The sequence below is a fragment of the Staurois parvus genome, unplaced genomic scaffold (assembly GCF_062004578.1).
Source record: "Staurois parvus isolate SC_StPar_1 unplaced genomic scaffold, SC_StPar_1.0 ptg000068l, whole genome shotgun sequence".
NCBI lineage: Eukaryota > Metazoa > Chordata > Amphibia > Anura > Ranidae > Staurois > Staurois parvus.
Window position 1 is genome coordinate 861,986 of NW_028317864.1, and position 20,999 is coordinate 882,984.

Genomic DNA, 20,999 nt, shown 5'->3' on the forward strand with positions numbered 1-20,999 from the left:
ATGAGTGAATTTTCCTGTTTCTTTTCCAGCTGTATGTTCACATTAGATACTACATAGAAAAATTATTAATTATTTATCATCTTTTTTTCCAATCTTTCATCTACTGTTTGATCAGCAGTGTTTCTCAACCTTTTTCACTCAAGGCACCCTTTAAAATTCTACACAATCTTGAGGCACCCCATTCTAAAATGCACTTTTTGGGAATTTTTCCAAGGCACCCCTATATAAACCCGAAGGCACACCAGAGTGCCTGTGTAGGCAGGTACAGTCTGTTTTCTCCACTGTAGGTGGTGTTTAACGGGAGCAGTACTGCAGCTGGAGAAGTCAAAAGAAACTTTGTTTCTCTATGGTTTCCTTGGTCTCATGGAGCAGTGTTCTGATTGGATATGCTGCATCCAGGTGACTTTTTAAGTCCCTGCCCCCAGGTTTTGGTGCGTATTTACGAAGTGGCTAATGTAACAAGAGTTCACCCGTCTGTCAGGGACAGTACTAGCAGTAAGGAAAGGTTCCGGAGGGGTAGGGAAAGTGTAGGGTCTACGTCTACACTCCTGCAAGCTCCCTCTTGGGTCAGAAAAGCCACACAACACTACGGGGTAGTATTTGGTATTGCATATACATTGGATTCAGCTGTTCCAATCACCTCCATAGCCACAGGTGTAAAAAATCAAGCACCTAGGCATGCAGACTGCTTCTACAAACATTTGTGAAAGAATGGGTCGCTCCCAGGAGCTCTCCTGTGCAATAATTCCATCCATCAAATTTCCTTGCTACTAAATATTCCACGGTCATCTGTTAGTGGTATTATAACAAAGTGGAAGCAACTGGGAACAACAGCAACTCAGCCATGAAGTGGTAGGCCACGTAAAATGAGAGTGGGGTCTGTGCTTGCTGAAGTGCACAGAAGTTACCAACTGCCTGCAGAGTCAATGGCTAAAGACCTCCAAACTTCATGTGGCCTTCAGATTAGCACAAGAGTGTGTAGAGAGCTTCATGGAATGGGTTTCCATGGCTGAGCAGCTGCATCCAAGCTTTACATCACCAAGTGCAATGCAAAGCGTTGGATGCATTTGTGTAAAGCACGCCGCCACTGAACTCTGGAGTGACAAATATTGAATACCTCTGTCTGACAATCCAATGGATGTGTCTGGGTTTGGCGGTTGGCCAGGAGAACTGTACTTGCCTGACTGCATTGTGCCAAGTGTAAAGTTTGGTGGAGGGGGGATTATGGTGTGGAGTTGTTTTTCAGGGGTTGGACTTAGCCTCTTAGTTCCCAACTTTGTGGAAACAGTTTGGGGATGGTCCCTTGCTGTTGCAACATGACTGCGCACCAGTGCACAAAGCAAGGTCCATAAAGACATGGATGAGTGAGTTTGGGGTGGAGTACCTTGACTGGCCTGCACAGAGTCCTGACCTGATAGAACACCTTTGGGATGAATTAGAGCAGAGACTGCTAGCCAGGCCTTCTCGTCCGACATCAGTGCCTGACCTCACAAATGGGCTTCTGGAAGAATGGTCAAACATTCCCATAGACACAATCCTAAACCTTGTGGACAGCCTTTCCAGAAGAGTTGAAGCAGTTATAGCTGCAAAGGGTGGACCAACTCAATATTGAACCCTACGGACTAATACTGGGATGCCAGTAAAGTTCATGTGCGTGAAAAGGCAGGCCGACCAATACTTTCATCAATATAGTGTATATGATTATTGGTATTATTTACAATTGATGGTTGCCATTTATGTTTAGGAAATTTTACTGGGTAGTATCTGGTATTGTACACTTGTATATGAATATTGGTTTCACAAATGAAGATTATTATTTATGCGCTGCACTTTGTTATATAAGATTCTGTATGCCTGGTGTTGATGTATTGTGTTGGCTGCAGATTTGTACACTTGGGCAGATTTCTTTCTTTCTTTTATTCTTAATTCCCTTACACATCATAGCCCTCCCTTCTTCTGAGAGCATTTCTGTTACGGTCTGTACTGGCCCAACTAATCTCTCCCCTACTGCACCTCTCCACATAACCTTTTAATTGTGCCTGGTGCAGAAGCCAAGGGGAATACTATAGAGTGTTACTTGAATCAGTGCTGGATTTACAAGGGGGAAAAAGGGGCAACTGCCCTGGGCCCCCCTGACAGAAGGGGCCCCCTCTATAAAAAAAAAAAACAATAAAATACAATTATATAAAATAATAAAGAATAAATACAAATACAACAATATGAAATATATAATAAAAATAGCTTTTTGTTATTAAATGTATCTTGGGAAATAATACTTTGCCTGCCATCATCTGTAAAATGTTTCTCTTTGGACTGGTATATTGTATTGTTTTTAAAAAACAAATATTGACGGCTCAAGCAAACCACACACACGAGTGCTTCCACTCTTAATAAAGGTGGCCTATGAATGCATGTGTGTGTTTGCAATGTGACCTCAGATTGATGTTGTGTCATGCATTTTGAAAATGTGTGACTGTCATTGAGAATGGAAACCAATTCTGTGTATGAGGGGCCCCCAAACCTGAAGTACCCCTGGCCCCTCAAGGTCTAAATCTGGCCCTATCTTGAGTGACAGCTCTGAGTCTGCTGGACATCACATCCAAAATGGCGGCCAACAGCAGCACTCTCAGGGCTTGTAGATGTCTATACACGGGAGGTTTTTACAGATAGCATGCATAAAATACATTAAATTCATATTTAATCTTATTGGAAGATTTTTGTTGAAATGAATGGTCTGGCAACAGGGTCTCTTTAAGGACTAATCAGAAGCTTTGAGCTTGATCAGTCCTGGACTCAAACAATTTGTATCCAGGGTCCTCGATCATTTACAGGTAATTGCTGCATATTTAATTACATGTGAATGGCAGTGAATGGTTGCAGACACTGTTAGCTTCTCATTGCTTTGCATTGGATCTCCTGCCCACAGCTGTTTGCAGCTGTGCCTCCCACAGGAATTTGCAGGCTGGCCCTAAACTCATGTGTTAATGAGGCCTTTAAGTTCCTCTTAGGGGGTATATGTTGTTCAGTAAATGACAAATAAGTGTTAATTTTATTCCCCAATACTGAACAATGAATGCCAGATCATAACATATATAAAAAGCAAATCTTAAAGTGGAAAACGTTTGTCCTGGTGACAACTACCACCAGGACAAAAGTTACAGAAAGTGAAGGGAATCTATAATGTACTGATACATACTCTTACATAGTTACTCTGGGTGAAAAAAGACAAAAGTCCATTTATTTCAACCATAAAAAAAAAGTTATAATCCTATACCCACAGTTGATCCAAGGAAAGGAAAAAAAATCCATCAAAGCATGATCCAATTTGCTCCTGCAGGGGAAAAGATTCCTACTTGATCTCTCGAGAGGCAATCAGATATTCCCTGAATCAACTTTACCTATAAATGTTAGTATCCAGTTATATTCTGTGTTTCTAGGAAAGAATTCAGGCCTTTTTTAAAGCATTCTACTGAGCTGGCCAGAACCAACTCTTGAGGGAGTCTATTCCACATTTTCACAGCTCTCACTGTGAAGAAACCTTTCCTTATTTGGAGATTAAATCTCTTTTCCTCCAGACGTAAAGAGTGCCCCCTTGTCCTCTGTGATGACCTCAGGGTGAATAGCTCTACACCGAGTTCACTATATGAACCACTGATGTATTTATACATGTTGATCATATCCCTCCTTAATCTCCTCTTCTCAAGAGAGAATAAATTCAGTTCCTCTAATCTTTCCTCATAGCTGAGCTCCTCCATACCTCTTATCAGTTTGGTTGCCCTTCTCTGTACTTTCTCCAGTTCCCCAATGTTCTTTCTGTGAATTGGTGCCCAAAACTGCACTGCATATTCCAGATGAGGTCTTACTAATGATTAGTACAGGGGTAATATGATATCTCTCTCTCTGGAGTCTATACCTCTTCTAATACAAGAGAGGATTTTGCTCACTTTAGAAACCGCAGCTTGGCATTGCATGCCATTATTAAGCTTGTGATCTACCAGAACTCCCAGATCCTTCTCCACCATTGATTCCCCCAGCTGTTCTCCCTCTAGTATGTATCATGCATGCACATACTCTACACAAATCAATAATTTAACAAGAAAGTACAACACATGGTTAACCTGAACATATGACGCCGTAGCCTTCTGGTGAAATCACGAATATATGAATTGCTATCGTTGAGCAATAGGTAAGTTTTTGAGTGGAATGAAAGCATGAGATAAGTCACCTTGCCGAGGCAAGTACTGGGTTTTCCATGCAGGAAATCTGTCATGCAATGTTTGTGACTGCATGTACTCTCCCAATTCTGGATCTCCCTAAGGAGCAGCTCTTTTTGAAGGCTGGCGGACATTGTGTTCTAACTCAGGTTTCCTGGCCGAGGTGAATCACTGGCGGGTGTAGAAGGGTCAAGTGGCAGGTTGTGACGGGGCCTGGGTACAGGCGCTGCACAGGAAACAGATGCTCCATCCATGTTTTAGGACAATGCAAGGCTTCCTTTCTCTTCTCCCTGCATCCTCTTGTGTTACAGAGAAGGAAACGTATACGCACAAACACACGCAGTACCTGATTTCAGACAAGTTTCACAAGTATGACCAAGTTCAGTCTTCTTGAATTAGTGTTCTGGCTGTAGGATAGTACTGGACACTACATAACTGACCGATGTCCCTCTTTTTTGAGGGATGGTCCATCTCTCAGATGTTTGTCCATCCTATATTTTGCCAACATTATAAAGAAACTAGTTTATTGATATTGTATATTCTGGTTTGTCATGCCACCTATAATGTAGAGAAAGGAATTACTCTAATGGGTTCATACAGTAGTTTCTAAAGTACAGACAGAACCAGATTCAGATCCCAATAAGTTACAGGGGAACAAACACCGTGAGCAACATTGGAGGCTTCCTCTACATATGTCTTAACCAAGGAGTGGGAGGCCATTTATTAGCGCTTAGAGCCAAACACTGGTTCAAATCTAGCTGTAAGAAGATTGGTCCCACAGTAAAACTCCTGGGGGCAAGCCCCGAGAATAAGAAAGTTTGTCAGGTGAAGTGTGGTGATGACATACGTTTTGGATTCAATGCAAAATTTCTGAGCTAATATGAAGACATTCAGAGCTTTGAGATCCAGTACTAGGCAGATGCCTCCACTGGGTTTGGGAACTAGGTTGAAGAAAAAAACCTTGATTTTTTTAACCTTGATTTTTATTTCTGCCACAAAAACTTGGATAATGACAGAAGATCCAAGAGGGTTGAAGGGAGATCTTCTAATCTGCTTGGTATCATAGGAAGGTTTAAAGTAAGAAACCAAGGAGGAGGCAGGGAAAAAAGAGGTTCGTCTGAGGATTTCACAGACCTTAGGGGCAGACTGGCAGCGAAGCTTAGGGGACTTGACACATAAGTGACAGGGGTAAAGAAACAAAAGGGATGTTTCATAACAGATAAAGAGGAAGAGGACTTTGAAGTCTTAGCAGACTTCTTCCACTGCAGAGGATGGTTGCTCTTGCCACCAGTAATGTCCTTGATAATGGCTTCAAGGGTAGATTTGATGAGATGTTGTTCCTCAGAGGCCGTGTGGATCAGATGGTTCTTGGATACAGGTATAGCAGTCCAGCATTTTGATCAGTGTTTTTGCATGTGTACTGATAGGAGACCCATGCAAAAGATAGACCAGGAACCCCCTAGCAAACCATAACAACTGAAATTTAAAGGTACAGTTTTTTTTTCCATGTATTCTTTAAGCCAGAGATTAACCCAGGCAGTGGTTAGATGTCTTTTAATAGATTTCACAAGTCTGTCATGGTTTGGCACAGTAAAGTCAGTCAGGATGGGGTTAGGAGCAGAACCCATTCTAAAAAGGATTCCTTAATACAGGTGTCACTTTGTTAAGGTAGGACTCTGCCAGATCCACAGTGAGGGAAGACCACTTTTTTACAAAATCTTTCCCAAATAGGTACAAGGATAATAAGTGCTGGGGATGGGGGCAGTTTGTTAGGTTATTTAAAAACTCCATAGAGAAAGAGTTGGGACAGCAGGGAAATGAGAAAGTCTTTGTGACCAGTATATGTATTTCACCTGTATAATTAGTTGTTTGAATGGAGTTCATTTTTGCAGAATGTCCACCAAATGGCTCTGTGTATAAGGTTCATATATATCTATGACCACACGTTAAAGCATGATTATAACACACCTTATAGCTGTCACATGCAGCTTTTTCCTTTGCTTTTTTCAGGCTCTCAGAATTAAAAATAATCTAATGCAGATGTGCTAAGTATGCATTGTTGTGTGTTACCATGCAGTCCTAGGGGCCCACAATCAATGCACCTAAAACATACACCTAAAAACCACAAGTTCCATCGCACTGATGTTAGGGTACAAAAAACAAGCTAAGTATTTTCCACAGGAGAACACATACTGCAGGTATGAGTGGGCCATAATCCTCCGCATAGCCAGAAGCAGATAAGCGAATAGTAAAGTACATCAAAGCTGTTATAAAGTGACCAGTCAAGTGCTAGCTTTTTGGTCCAATTCTCCCCTCGAAGATTGAGTAATGGAATCTGACCAGTTGAGCAACTTCTCTACTTTGCTATAAAGGAAGTTGGCCCCCAACCCCCCTGCAGTGTACCAGGGGGAGAAAGGAGTGAAGTCATACAGTTGAGATCTAGACCTCTTTGACAAGGGGTTCATGACCTCCCTATAAATAACCCAATTCTTAACTAAATCCAGATGATGTGAGAGAGATACGTTCCTGGGAAAGAGGGAATCCCAGAAAGCAGAGCTTCATGACTTGTGAGTAGCTGCTGAGGAATGCAAAGGTAAAACAAGGCTCATACAAGAGCGAGTCTTATTCAAATTATCCAATGAGCCGGCTGCTTCCAGATTCTGATCAAACCTAGCGATCATTTGGTTATCACTATCATTTTTATCATTACCAATGGTAACAAATATGAAAGCCATCAAATGGGTTGAAATAGTCTCTTATTTTCAAACCGATTGTGTGGTGTATGGTGCAATTGACTGCTCCTGAAATGATCGCTTGGACTTTTTATAAGCATTTTCTAACAAGCTATTGACATTGAAAGTGATTAGACTAATGTAAATGTTCAGTTTCTGTTGCACTGAAAGATTGTTTCAGACATCCAGTTGATTAGAATGATTGAATCTAATGGCTGATCACAAGAATAACCCATTAGCATATGGCCAACTAATTAGCTATGCCACACTAGAAAATGGTCTCTGGTAACAAACAGCCAGTAATATAATTGCTAATTGTCTTTTCACTGTCTCCTGTGGTGTCACTCCTTTACTGGCTGGACCAGTGAGCTGTCACTTTTTTAATGCTCCACCCTTGCTAGCATTTGAGATCTTGCAGCCATACATGTAGTGTGTTTTTTTTTTTACGAGACCATCTCCAAACACGGAAAGGTTTCTTTACAGTGAGAGCTGTGAAAATGTGGAATAGACTCCCACAAGAGTTGGTTCTGGCCAGCTCAGTGGATTGCTTTAAAAAAGTCCTGGATTCTTTCTTAGATACACAGAATATAACTGGATACTAACATTTATAGGAAACGTTGATCCAGGGAATATCCGATTGCCTTTCAGGGGAACAGGAAGGAATTTTTCCCTTGCAGGAGCACATTGGATTATGCTTTGCTGGTTTATTTTGCCTTCCATAGTTACATAGTTAGTCTGGCTGAAAAAAGACAAAAGTCCATCCAGTTGGATCATCCAGAGGAACGATCAACTGTAGGTATAGAATTATAACTTTTTTTTTTTAATGGTTGAACTGGATGGACTTTTGTCTTTTTTTTCAGCCAGACTAACTATATAACTATCAGCCTTCGATCAAATAATTTCAATCAATGTCTAAAACTATATTTATATATATTTTATATATTTATTAAGCCGATCACTTTCAGTGTAAAATGTTTACTGGAAGAAAACAAAAATTAAAAAATGAAAAGTGATCAATTCAGCAGTACTGGGACAGATTTGTCCAGTTCCCAGGCCAACACACACACACTTATCCAATGCATACCACAGAATGAGTATACCGTTCTGCGTTTATTCTCTGCCCCCTTGCTTTGTTGCACCTAGGGCAGCTGTCCCTCCTGCCCACCCCTTGTCCAGGCTCTGCATTTCAGAATCCATCGACCACTCCATGCACAATAAAATCATCTTGACAAAAATGGTTTTAGTCTTCAATTCAGCTCTGCAATGTTGATCAAACTAGATCAAATTGGCAGCAGAAACTAACAGACAATTGCTAGATGCAATCAGAGTACTGACACAATTATTTTATCGAAATAATATATGTGGTGCAGCTCTGACAAAAGTTAAGGGACAGAGACAGATAGGTGTTCAGTTATGGAAAGTATCTCAACATGTAGAAATGTATCTAAAATATGATCAGATCTTCTAAAACTTGTCATTGCTCTCTAGTCAACCCTTCCTAAGCCTGATTTCTGCAAACAATGCTTGAATATATTGCATTGCTTGCTTTTCATCTGGCTGTGTATGTACTCTACCGTTCTGCACTTTCCCATATCTTCCAAACTGCGTCCTCTTCTGTTGGACAGAAGCCCAGATAGACTCTTGTAGCCTCTACATAAAAGAAATATACAATCCATGTAAAGGACTGAAATCTCGCTGAGCTTTTGCTTTTTTTGCGCATAAACCCATAATGAGGCTCACACAAAGAGGGTTTACATATCGTACATTTCACCAACGGGAGATGTTCTAAAATCTGAATTCCTACAGTAATATGTCATCGCGGCTGTAATATAAACAAACTGGGTTTAGTTCTATTCTGCTGTGTTACTCAACTTATTCCCAGCAGAAGGAATCCAGAATCTTATCTTTATTAGAGTCATCTTGTTGTAAATGGTTGCATCCCACCCCAAAAGCACTAGATAACCTGAATGTCCACCTCAGCCTATAGGACTGATAGAAGCCTTCCTTACCAGTAGCCCCAGGGGTGCACTCTCCTCCCCATATCTGTCATGGCTCTGAAATCCACGTTCATGTCTCAGTATAAGTTCTCAGCTCCAGAACAGCAACCAACCGTTTGTGAACTTGATAGAAGTCTGTACTGGACCCCATCAACCTCCCTCCTCCTCATCCCTCCCTCCGCTGCCCTGTATGGAATGTAGAACTGTACAAGGGGATGTCTCCTCTAAGTGATGGAAATCCAGGTCATTAGCATGCTCTGGGCATTCCCTGGCCTCCTCCCATTCTTTTCATACAAAGAAAAACTATTCTCTAGTGATTGCTGTCATACACAGTGCAATATTTGTAGCTACTGACACGGAAATGAAAGGGTTATATAGGAGAATGACTCTAGGTGAGATGTCATAATAGAGAACATCTAAACAATCCCAAAGAACCCTTAAAGTGTAAGTTCCATCTAAAATAATATAAAGTTGAACTAACATAGTATACCCTTTCCCCCCTTACCCAGTCCTTGCTGTACTTACCTCCGTGGTGTGAGCTGTCAGTGGCCATGCAGCAGTGGTAGCGGTCTGGGAATTTGAAATGCCCACTCTTCTATCTCTTTTCTCTGCAGGGCTTTTGAGATGGATCAGAGCAATTTTGATTGGTCATCGCAGGCAGATAGAATCACTCTGAACCATGCTGGAAGCACAGCAGAGAGAAGAGCGGGGATATCCCTGGAACGGTACACTGGCTGCGTGGACAGTGACAGCTCATCACCCACGGAGGTAAGTACAGTGGGACTAGAGGGGTGGGGGCAGGGGCAAACTGAAAACTCATGGGGCCCCCGGGCAATAGGGGATCATGGGGCCCCTGGGCAATAGGGGATCATGGAGCCCCTGTGTCCTCGCCCACACTTAAACCACACCCAAAAAAGCCTATGAAAGGTACCAGGGGCATCTCATGGGGCCCCTTACTGACCCAGGGCCCTCGGGCAGTGCCTGAGTTTCCAAATGGTCAGTCCGCCCCTGGGTGGAGGATTGGTTTAGTTCATATTTTCATTTCTTTCTGAAAAAGTGAACTAGCCCTTTAACCACTTCCTGCCCAGGCCAATTTTCAGCTTTCAGCATTATCACACTTTGAATGACAATTGCGCAGTCATGCAACACTGTACCTATATGAATTTGTTAGCATTTTTTTGAGACAGATAAAGCTTTATTTTAGTGGTATTTATTCAACCCTGGGATTTTTTACTTGTGGGGTGTGATGAAGAATTTTTTTTTTTTTTTTACACTGATTGCTTTTACACTTATAAAGGCTGTAAAAGCAATAATTTCTCCTTCTCTCTGGCTGCATTCTTACAGCCATTGAGAACTACTGAGTGAGCTGTGATTGGTCACAGCTTGTCACATGGTACAAGGCTGTTGTGAATAGCCTTGTACCATGTGACCTCTGATCATTCACAGATTTCACACGTAGTAAGCAATGATGTCACAAGTGACATCTTGCTTACTACTCTGCATATGATCACTGATTGGCCAATCAGTGATCACATGATCGGGACCTCACACAGAGGTCCCATCCGACAATTGGTGTTCCACTGTGTCCTGAGGACACAGCGGGCACCAGATCGCGATGCTGCGCGCTCCGAGGGAGCGCGCACAACTAGAAAATTCGGGTGCCATTTATGAATGGCAACCCGCCCCTAGAGTGATACCGTCCTGCCTTTTAAAAACAGTAGGCGGACAGCAAGTGGTTAAAGAAGATCTATACACTGATTAAAGTCAAAAGGGAAACTGCAGCACCTCATCCATAAAAAATGTATACCTAGAAAAGTAGGAGAAAACATCACTCCTTCAAAACAGGAATTTATAGGTGAAAGGTCATTCAAACACTACACAATTATTGAGATAAAATCATTGAAAATGTTTTTACAAATGTAGAATTTAAAAATCCACATAAGGAATTCATAAAAACAATGCAAGACATGATATTTAGTGGATCTAACATGTTAATAGTTCCAACCAATGGAATATACTATGTGATCAATTCCGACATGTTTCGCCCATTGGGCTTCCTCTGGGGATATAGTTGTATCACACTCTGGAGGTGGTTATTGACTATAATTTTTTAGTTCCTCCACAGTGTGATACAACTATATCCCCAGAGAAAGCCCAATGGGCGAAACATGTCGGGATTTATCACACAGTATATTCCATTGGTTGGAACTATTAACCTGTGAGATCTTCTAAATATCATGTCTTGCATGGTTTTTATTAATTCCTTATGTGTATTTTATTAATTCCTTATGTGGGTTTGGTGGGTAGGGGGTCTGGTGTTGGTCGATGTCAGTCTGTCTCTCCGCCAGGGGGGTGTCTGAGTTTTGTGTTGCCTAGGGCAGCAAAAATCCTAAATACACCACTGCCTGTTCCCATAATTTGAAGCCTCGGCAAGCTAAAAAAGCACTGTTACTGACATGCAGATTTTGACTTTTTATGAAGCCCTTTATGAGGCCCTCATCACTATCTCTAACCACTCCCTGGCCACTGATGTATGCAGAAAGCAGTGAAATAGTATGACCGTCACTGGAAATGTGTGATAGATATGTGGTGGCATCCAACAGGGATACAACCTGGTTTCATGGGAAAAATCAGAGCAGAGTGTTTGCTGATGCTGCACTTGGAGAATTGTTTATAAGCTAACTCATATTTGGCTTTTGGTTTTGGAGTTTTCTTTATACATTAAAGTGTTACTAAACCCATAACAATAAAATCAGTCTGTATATACAGCAGAGCATGCTTGTTATACTCCATTGTGTAACCTAAGGGGTTAATCGTCCACATTGTGTAAAAAGGCTGTTTGATCCTGTCTTATCAGATCCTCACCTTCTTCTATTGTCCCCAATGCTTCTGCTGATACTACAGAGCTCTAGGAGTCACTCTGCACATGCTCAGATTAGTGTGTATTGCTAGAGAGTTTTTTTTCTTTGGGAGGGTGCATGTGATTAGCCAAGGGCCAATCAGCACTGTCCAGACAGAGGGTCAGGGGTTATGAAGTCTCATAGGACAGTCAGAAGAGAAAAAAGCCTTAACCAGTGATCTGCTGGACACTGATAGAAGTCAAAAGATTGCTATGTGCTGCTGATGAGAAAAGGTATTTAGCAGTTTATATTTACTACAATAATTACATTTCCATGTTGTGTTTACTGTGGAGAGCAGATATAGTGAATCCAGGGTCCAGGGAGACCAGATATAGTGAATGCAGGGTCCGGGGAGAGCGGATATAGTGAATGCAGGGTCCGGGGAGACCAGATATAGTGAATGCAGGGTCCGGGGAGACCAGATATAGTGAATGCAGGGTCCGGGGAGACCAGATATAGCGAATGCAGGTCCGGGGAGACCAGATATAGCGAATGCAGGGTCTGGGGATACCAGATATAGTGAATGCATGGTCCGGGGAGACCGGATATAGTGAATGCAGGGTCCGGGGAGACCGGATTTAGTGAATGCAGGGTCTAGAGAGACCGGATTTAGTGAATGCAGGGTCCGGGGAGACGAGATAAAGTGGATGCAGGGTCTGGGGAGACCAGATTTAGTGAATGCAGGGTCCGTGGAGAGCAGATATAGTGAATGCGGGGTCCGGGGAGAGCGGATATAGTGAATGCAGGGTCCGGGGAGAGCGGATATAGTGAATGCAGGGTCCAGGGAGACCGGATATAGTGAATGCAGGGTCTGGGGAGAGTGGCTATAGTGAATGCAGGATCTGGGGAGAGCGGATATAGTGAATGCAGGGTCCGGGGAGAGCGGATATAGTGAATGCAGGGTCTGGGGAGAGCGGCTATAGTGAATGCAGGGTCTGGGGAGAGCGGCTATACTGAATGCAGGGTCTGGGGAGAGCGGATATAGTGAATGCAGGGTCTGGGGAGAGCGGCTATAGTGAATGCAGGGTCTGGGGAGAGCGGCTATAGTGAATGCAGGGTCTGGGGAGAGCGGCTATAGTGAATGCAGGGTCTGGGGAGAGCGGATATAGTGAATGCAGGGTCTGGGGAGAGTGGCTATAGTGAATGCAGGGTCTGGGGAGAGCAGATATAGTGAATGCAGGGTCCAGGGAGACCGGATATAGTGAATGCAGGGTCCGAGGTTTAGTAACACTTTAAGGCTCCATGCACACTCGCTAAAAAATGAGCTAGATGAGTTTAGCGTTTTACCTGTAGAAGCATCCAATGTCCATGCACATTAGGTAGTCTACGGGCATTTTTTAAGCTCAGCGTTTAGAGCGTTTTTCTGGCAGAGAAAAACACCAAACACTTATAACCACTAGTACAAAAAGCGTATTTTTCTGCCAAGAGAACTGACGTTTTATAAGCCAGTGTACATGGAGCCTAATAAAGGAAAGGGATGCTTTCAATTGCCCTGATATTTTCCTTCTCTACAAAGCTCCACTATAAAGCTGTACTGCCAATGCTGAATGGGCATTGTGCCTGCACTGTACATGTACTGTCACTTAGATAGTCATGTTACGTTTTGGTCAAGGCTGCAGCTTGGCACTTCAAAAGCCCATCTGCATAAGCACTGCAAGCATAATACCACAGAGTCTAAACATAGGGATGTGCAAATCAGGATAACAATAGACTGAAATGTCCTTTTATTTATAACATGCAAATTGTCTAGGGCCAATTTGCTATTTCACGCATTATTTTTCTTTCGTAATTCTAATAAAAGCGCAGAATGTGAATAGAGGCAACATGATTCTGGCCTAAAATAAAATGATTAGTATGCAGACACATGCATTATTGGGCCTTTTCAAAATTAACCACTGCAGAGTGCAAAGTGCAGTAACCTGCAGCATCCATCATTTTATTGGAGAAATGCTTGTAAAAAGTAACTTGAAATTTGCTGTTGGATACTGTATTTTTCTGGAAAGCAAATACATAGTTATATAGTTAGGTTGATAAAAGACACAAGTCCATCTAGTTTAACCAATAGAAAACAGAAACCCTCCAAATACACAATCCTATACACACAGCTGATCCAGAGGAAGACAAAAAAACACTATTATTATTATACAGTATTTATAAAGCGCCAATAGTTCGCTCAGCGCTGTACATTACAAAGGGGGACAGAACATGTGACAGAACAATACCAATACAATGCAAAACATGAGGGGATCGAGGGCCCTGCTCCTTGGAGCTTACAATCTAGGAGGGAGGGGATGGTGGTACAGGAGGAGATAGCTGTGGGGGATGGAGTGGTAGGAAGAGTGGAGGAGGTCGGCAAGTTAGCAGGGGGTGGGGTAGGCTTCCCTGAAGAGATGGGTTTTCAGGGTGCGCCTAAAGGAGAGGAGAGTAGGTGATAATCTGATGGGTTGGGGCAGGGAGTTCCAGAGGATGGGTGACACCCTGGAGAAGTCCTGGAGGCGGGCATGGGAGGAGGAGAACAGGGTCTATTATTATTATTATTATTATACAGTATTTATAAAGCGCCAATAGTTCGCTCAGCGCTGTACATTACAAAGGGGGACAGAACATGTGACAGAACAATACCAATACAATGCAAAACATGAGGGGATCGAGGGCCCTGCTCTTTCGAGCTTACAATCTAGGAGGGAGGGGGTGGTGGCACAGGAGGAGATAGCTGTGGGGGATGGAGTGGTAGGAAGAGTGGAGGAGGTCGGCAAGTTAGCAGGGGGTGGGGTAGGCTTCCCTGAAGAGATGGGTTTTCAGGGTGCGTCTAAAGGAGAGGAGAGTAGGTGATAATCTGATGGGTTGGGGCAGGGAGTTCCAGAGGATGGGTGACACCCTGGAGAAGTCCTGGAGGCGGGCATGGGAGGAGGAGACCAGGGAACTAGAGAGAAGGAGGTCTTGTGAGGAGCGGAGTGTGCGTGCCGGGCGGTACTTGGATATTAGGTCAGTGATGTAGTTCGGGGCAGTATGGTGGACGGCTTTGTACATCAGTGTTAGGATTTTGAATTTGATTCGTTGCGCAATCGGAAGCCAGTGGAGGGATTGGCAGAGGGGGGTGGCGGAGACAGAGCAGTTGTAAAGGTGAATGAGTCTGGCAGCCGTATTCAGGATCGACTGAAGCGGGGATAGCCTGTGGTGAGGCAGGCCAGTGAGGAGGGAGTTGCAGTAGTCGAGTCGTGATATGATGAGGGAGTGGATGAGCTGTTTAGTGGTTTCTGGGGTTAGGAACGTGCGGGTTTTGGCGATGTTGCGGAGGTGGAGTCTGCATGAGTTTGTTAAAGATTGGACTTGGGGCTGGAAGGATAGGATGGAGTCCAGAATGACACCAAGTACTCTGGCCTGCAGGGCGGGTTTGATGGTAGCGTTGTTGGACGTGACGGAGAAATCAATGGGGGGTGGTGTCCGGGCTGGGGGGAAGACAAGAAACTCGGTTTTGGAGAGGTTCAATTTAAGGAAGTGGAGCGACATCCAGTCTGATATGTCGCTCATTAGGTGTGTGATTCGGGCTGAGACCAAGGGGGTGAGGTCTATAAAGCGTGATCCAAATTGCTCCAGCAGAGGAAAAATATATTCCTTCCTGATCCCCAAAACGGCATCAACAATCTCTGCTGTTATTACCCTATTAATGTTACTATCCAGCTATATATTGTTGATTTAGGAATACATCTCTACAGCTCTTTTTAAAACAAACTACTTAGCTGTCCAGAACTAATTCCTGAAGGAGTCTATTCCACATTTTCAATGCTCTTACTGTGAAGAAGCCTTTCTGTATGTGAAAGTTAAATCTCTTTTCTATATGAGTTGCAATTTAAACCTAGGTTCACACCTAGGTGGGTGAATTTGCGTGGGCACATCAGCACACTCATTTGACTGGGCTACTGTAACTCCGGGGAATGCAGGGAAAATGTCCCTGACCCTTTTTCCAAAATGCCCTCGCAGGGCAACTACACAAAATAGAATGCTGCGGTCCATGCGGTTTCCCACACCTGAAAACATGCTGCGTTCTCCATTGCAGGGAAGTACCATTAAGAATTAATAGCACCCCCATGTGATGCACCTACCAAAGAGTAGCACGTTTAGTTTTCGGGTCAGAAACTGGTGTGATTATGCACTGGTTTCCAATGCACATTTGTGTGAACCTAGCATTATACTGCATTATTTTTGTTGCACTAGACATACACAATCTGCCACAGCTATATTATTTGTACTGTGGCTGCCATTGCTGACCACTCCTTTTGAAAATGCTGGTTGGCTGGCTGCTATACTGATCTATAGGGAACATCAACTTCCAGGATGGATGGCATCAAATCACCAGTAACTACACTTCAAGAATAATATATGCAAAAACAGAAAAACAAATATGCTGGGTTTTTTCATTGTACTCAAAATACTGTATGTCTTGGTATGCTGACGCCTTAAGAGTTCCCTTCACTGGAACTAAGGGGCCAAGCTCAACCCCCGAAAAACAACCCCACACCATAATCCCCCCTCCACCAAACTTTACACTTGGTGCAATGCAGTCAGGCAAGTACCGTTCTCCTGCCAAACCCAAACACGTCCACCAGATTTCCAGACAGAGAAGAATGATTCATCACTCCAAAGAACACATCTCCACTGTTCTAGTCCAGTGGTGGCGTGCTTTACACCACTGCATCCGACACTTAGCATTGCACTTGGTGATGTAAGGCTTGGATGCAGCTGCTCGGCCATGGGAACCCATTCCATGAAGCTCTCTACACACTGTTGTTGTGCTCATCTGAAGGCCACATGACGTTTGGAGGTCTTTAGCTATTGACTCTGCAGACAGTTGGTGACTTCTACGCACTGTGCGCTTCAGCATGCGCTGACCCCGCTCTGTCATTTCACGTGGCCTACCACATCGTGGCTGAGTTGCTGTTGTTCCCAGTTGCTTCCATTTTGTTATAATACCACTAAGAGTTGAGCGTGGAATATTTAGTAGCAAGGAAATATCTTGGATGGACTTATTGCACAGGTGGCAACCTATCACGGTACCACGCTTGAATTCGATGAGCTCCTGAGAGCAATCCGTTCTTTCACAAATGTTTGAAGAAGCAGTCTCCATGCCTAGGGGCTTGATTTTATATGCCTGTGGCCATGGAGGTGATTGGAACACCTGAATCCAATGATTTGGAGGGCGGGCCCAATACTTTTGGCAATATAGTGTATGCTCAGCAATATACATTAAAATTGCAGAAGTCCTGCCTTTTTGGCATCTTTGTTTCAACAGATACATGAAAGACAATTATGCTTCTAGTTGACCTGTGAATAAGGCAGCCCATAGATGATTCGGCATTCTTTTCTTCCACCATGGGTCATTCACACTAACTGAAATTCTTCCCCCAGCACTATAATCTTCTGCCATCGGAGGGGGCAAGGGGAGACCTGGCAGGTAAGTATGGCCTAAATCCAGCCATACATCGATTCAAATTCGATACCTCGATGGACTTGGGCACAGCCAGCCTGTCATATTTTTCTACATGCGATTACTGCCAGCCGCTATCATTATGTTTTGCCCACCGGCAATGTGGTCCCGCGCCCCAACATCCCCCTCCCCCTCGCTGGCAGAACACAATAGCACAATTCCCCCATTAACACTAAGTGACCCATTGTGAATCATCTATGGGCCGCTTATGTGTTTGTAGTTGTCTTTCGAACGGGCCATGTTGGAAGCAATTAATTGCAACACTGACGTAGAAAGCCATGATAAACATTTTACGTGTTTTATTGTAGGATTTTATTAGGATGTATAATAAATATTATAACTTTTAACAGGATATGCTGGTCTAAACATTTTAAGCACCATGAAAAGTCCCAGTATGTTGGCTTTTCTTTTTCTACATATAATATTCTTGCGATGTAACTGTAGTATTGACACTAGACAGCCACACATATCTAGGAAGTGGTCAGCAAGACAGCCTCTATATTTGTCTCAGCACAAGTGTCTTCTAAAGTGACCCTGTCATGAAGTAAAGGTGTACCTGTAAAAAGTAAGTGTATACTTACTTTTCCTACTGCCTACACTGTCAGAATGCTTGTTCCTTCAGTGTAAATCTTCATCTGAAGGCTGGTGGATAACCAACACTTCCAGGAGTGTTGATCTCCTGTGTCCCCAGCAGCTCTCACTGGTTCCTCCTGCTGACCTCATTACAGGAGACAGCAATTACCTGGAGGAACAGGAGCAAAAGGAAATGGAAAACTGTAGTTACCCAGAAGTATTGGTGTCTTTGTGAACACCTTAACCCCTACCTTTTTTTCATTGCGTCAGACAGCACAGTAACTTGTTACAGGTGTGATAGGCCATGCCATGGAGGACAGCAGAGATGGGGGTGTAAAAGCCTAGCTGTTAGGTATGATTAGCAGGATGAAATCAGAGGTAGGTTGAGCAATTATGGGCTCTGTGGTTGAACAAGAAATTGTTGGGGTTAAGCCAGCCTTAGAAGGATTGATTTTCTTTCTTGCAACCAGGGGCTGCAGGAAAGAAAAACACCCGATTCCCCCATCAACACAGTCAATGTTGATGGGGGAATCCCTCCTGCTGAGCCATTGTGTTCTTTTGGCATGGGGAGCTGTCCCCGCCAGGAGAAAACAGTGACTAGTGCTAGCAGCTGTAATAGCTGCTAGCAATAATCACATTTAAAATCTGACAGGCTGGTTGTACCCAAGTTGATCGATCGAACAACTTGGGTACATTCAGCCTGAAAATACATGGTTTGAATCTCGGCCGCTCCCTGCTTAACTGGCTGAGATTCGAACTGTCTACTGCCTGCTTTAGGGTTAGGTTATCTGTGCAAGGAACTTTGTGACCAATCATCTTAGAGAATGAGACATGCTGCAAATAGAATACTAATTTGTCTCTAAAGGTGATTTCTTTTTATACCTTTTTATATATGTAGCACCCTCCTATATAGCTAGGGGGAGCTAGTGCTCAATTGTTAGTCAGAGGCTGAGTAGCAGCCTGTGGTGATAGTCAGAGGGAGATCTAATTTCAGTCAGAGCTGAAAGGCTCTGTAGGCCAGTTCCCTGATACCTCCCCCTGCTCTAGAGATCTGGGAGAAGATTTTAGAAGCAGTGGGCAGGGGTGAGGCAGGACTGGCCTGTACACTTGGAGGACCTTGGACAATCCCTTACCCCATCCAAGTTCAATTGCCCTAATAAAAATCCAAAAAAACAAGCTCAAAGACTGGTTACTGTCTCCTGAATGCAAGTCTGTGGAAAAATGCGTGTTGCCTTGCTGTATATGTTTATAGAGGGACCCAAAACTCAGCAACTCCAATGGGGGTAGTGCTACATATACATAATAATAATGGTAATAAAATTAGACTTCAGTATTTTACCTTTCATCACAGTTTACAGTGTTTTGTTCTTGTACATTATTCTCAATCAATTCTTGACTTAGTTTTCCAGGAGTATCTGCCCCAACGTAATTTGGTTTGTGGTTGTCACCAACAAGAGTCTTTGAGTTATGATTATATAGGTTTTCTATTGGGTCAGGTCTTGGGTTATCCATCTTCTGATCATTCTCAACATTGTGTACATCGGTTGCACATAGGTTTGAACTTTGTGTTTTTGTTATTGCTCTCTTGGCTGCCAACACAGATGGAACTACTATAATATCATTGGCTTCATCATCTAAAAGGTCACTTGCTGACTGTGACATCATGGTGGGTGGCACGGCCTTGCTTTTCTCTTTCTTGGACTTGGTTTTCTTTTTGGATCTAGGCATTGTTCCCATGTGGCTGTACATGTCACTAGACCGAGCATAGGTCGGACTCCTGGGTATGGCAGTGAGGTCATCCTGAGTCTTCTCCAAGATATTGTCCAAGCTGACGTTAGTGCTTAGATTTGTATCTTGAGATTCCCGTCTACGGAAAGCCCTGGGAAGGTTACTCAGGCTTCCAAACACACGTAATTTAAATAGTTCTGTGAATGACATAACAACAGTTGAGTTATAAGGGTAGCTTACAAATGTTCTCGGCATTAGGTTTAGAAAAACATCACCATATACACAAATAAAATAAATAATTTTTTTATTGGTTCCCCTTGTGTGTATTGCCGCTTGTCTCTAATAGTTCGTATCTTTTTACTTCCCATACCTATATAGCATCAACATCAAGTATTAAGAACAATTCACACCAGTCATATTTAAATTAAACAAGACGTAACAAACTCATCTTTGTATAGCCATAGGATGGGAACAGTGATGGCTTGATTTGTCTGACCACTGCAGATACTGCTAAGTAGATACATTTCGTGGGGAAAAAAAATCAATTTTCCTGAAAGGTCAGCAGAGGTATTGGCTCCCTGCACAAGCATGCCAAAATGACACCACTGTACGTGATTACCCACATAAGTCACAGATTACAGTAGCTCTCCAGAATGCATTAAAACAGAACTCCAACTAAAAGCATAAAGATACAAATGACAAGCCCATTAGAAGATAAAATACCAAAGTCAGCTACAGTATCTTTCTGCTGCTAGATTTCCTTGGTTTAACAGTCAGCATCATTCAACCCACCTTCTTCGAACCCAGTCATCCTAGACCCACCCCAGCCTGTGACTGGACAGTGAAAGAGAAGCAGCACAGTGATGGGCTAATTTCTTTGTTAGCACATGAACTGATTGGCTCCTTGTGCTGCTTCTTCCTCTCATACTCCAGCTTTGCTGCAAGTGGTTAATACCAGGTCATATTTAGGTACCTACACAGATGTATTAATGAGAAGACTGAAAGAAGCAGAGACTGTGCACATGAGCTGTTGAGGGAGAAACAAAAATTTTGCACCTCAGCTGTTGAGGGGTGGGGGGGGGAGCAAAGATTGTGCACATCAGCTGTGGGCAGGGTAAAATATTGTAGTGGGCCACAGTTTGGAGACCCCTGCTTTAAATAAAAAAAACTTACAAAATACAGTATATAAAATCTATAGAAATATTTTACCAACAGATAATGTATTACTTTGGTTGCATCTTTTGATAAATACTAAAACCTGTAATGTACACAGCGTTCTACAAGGTGCTGATAAGTACATTGGTGTTAAATAATATGAGAAATAGCATAGTATCCTTCCTTTTTTACAGAACACGCATGCATGTGTACAT

At 43.0% G+C, this 20,999-nt stretch overlaps 1 protein-coding gene across 2 annotated transcripts in view; it reads right to left on the reverse strand.

The window, feature by feature from the left end:
- The window catches only part of SH2D3C (SH2 domain containing 3C), a 71,088-nt gene extending 51,346 nt beyond the window's left edge, over window positions 1-19,742 (reverse strand). Inside the window, exon 1 of one of the 2 annotated variants that reach the window (XM_089668999.1) lies at window positions 19,241-19,742. In XM_089668999.1, the coding sequence (XP_089525125.1) occupies window positions 19,241-19,650 (410 nt within the window). In that variant the 5' untranslated portion in view covers window positions 19,651-19,742. Of the gene's footprint in view, window positions 1-8,955; window positions 9,077-19,240 lie in introns of those variants that run through there. The other variant, XM_089668997.1, reaches the window with a different exon arrangement.
- Window positions 19,743-20,999: the final 1,257 nt, after the last annotated feature.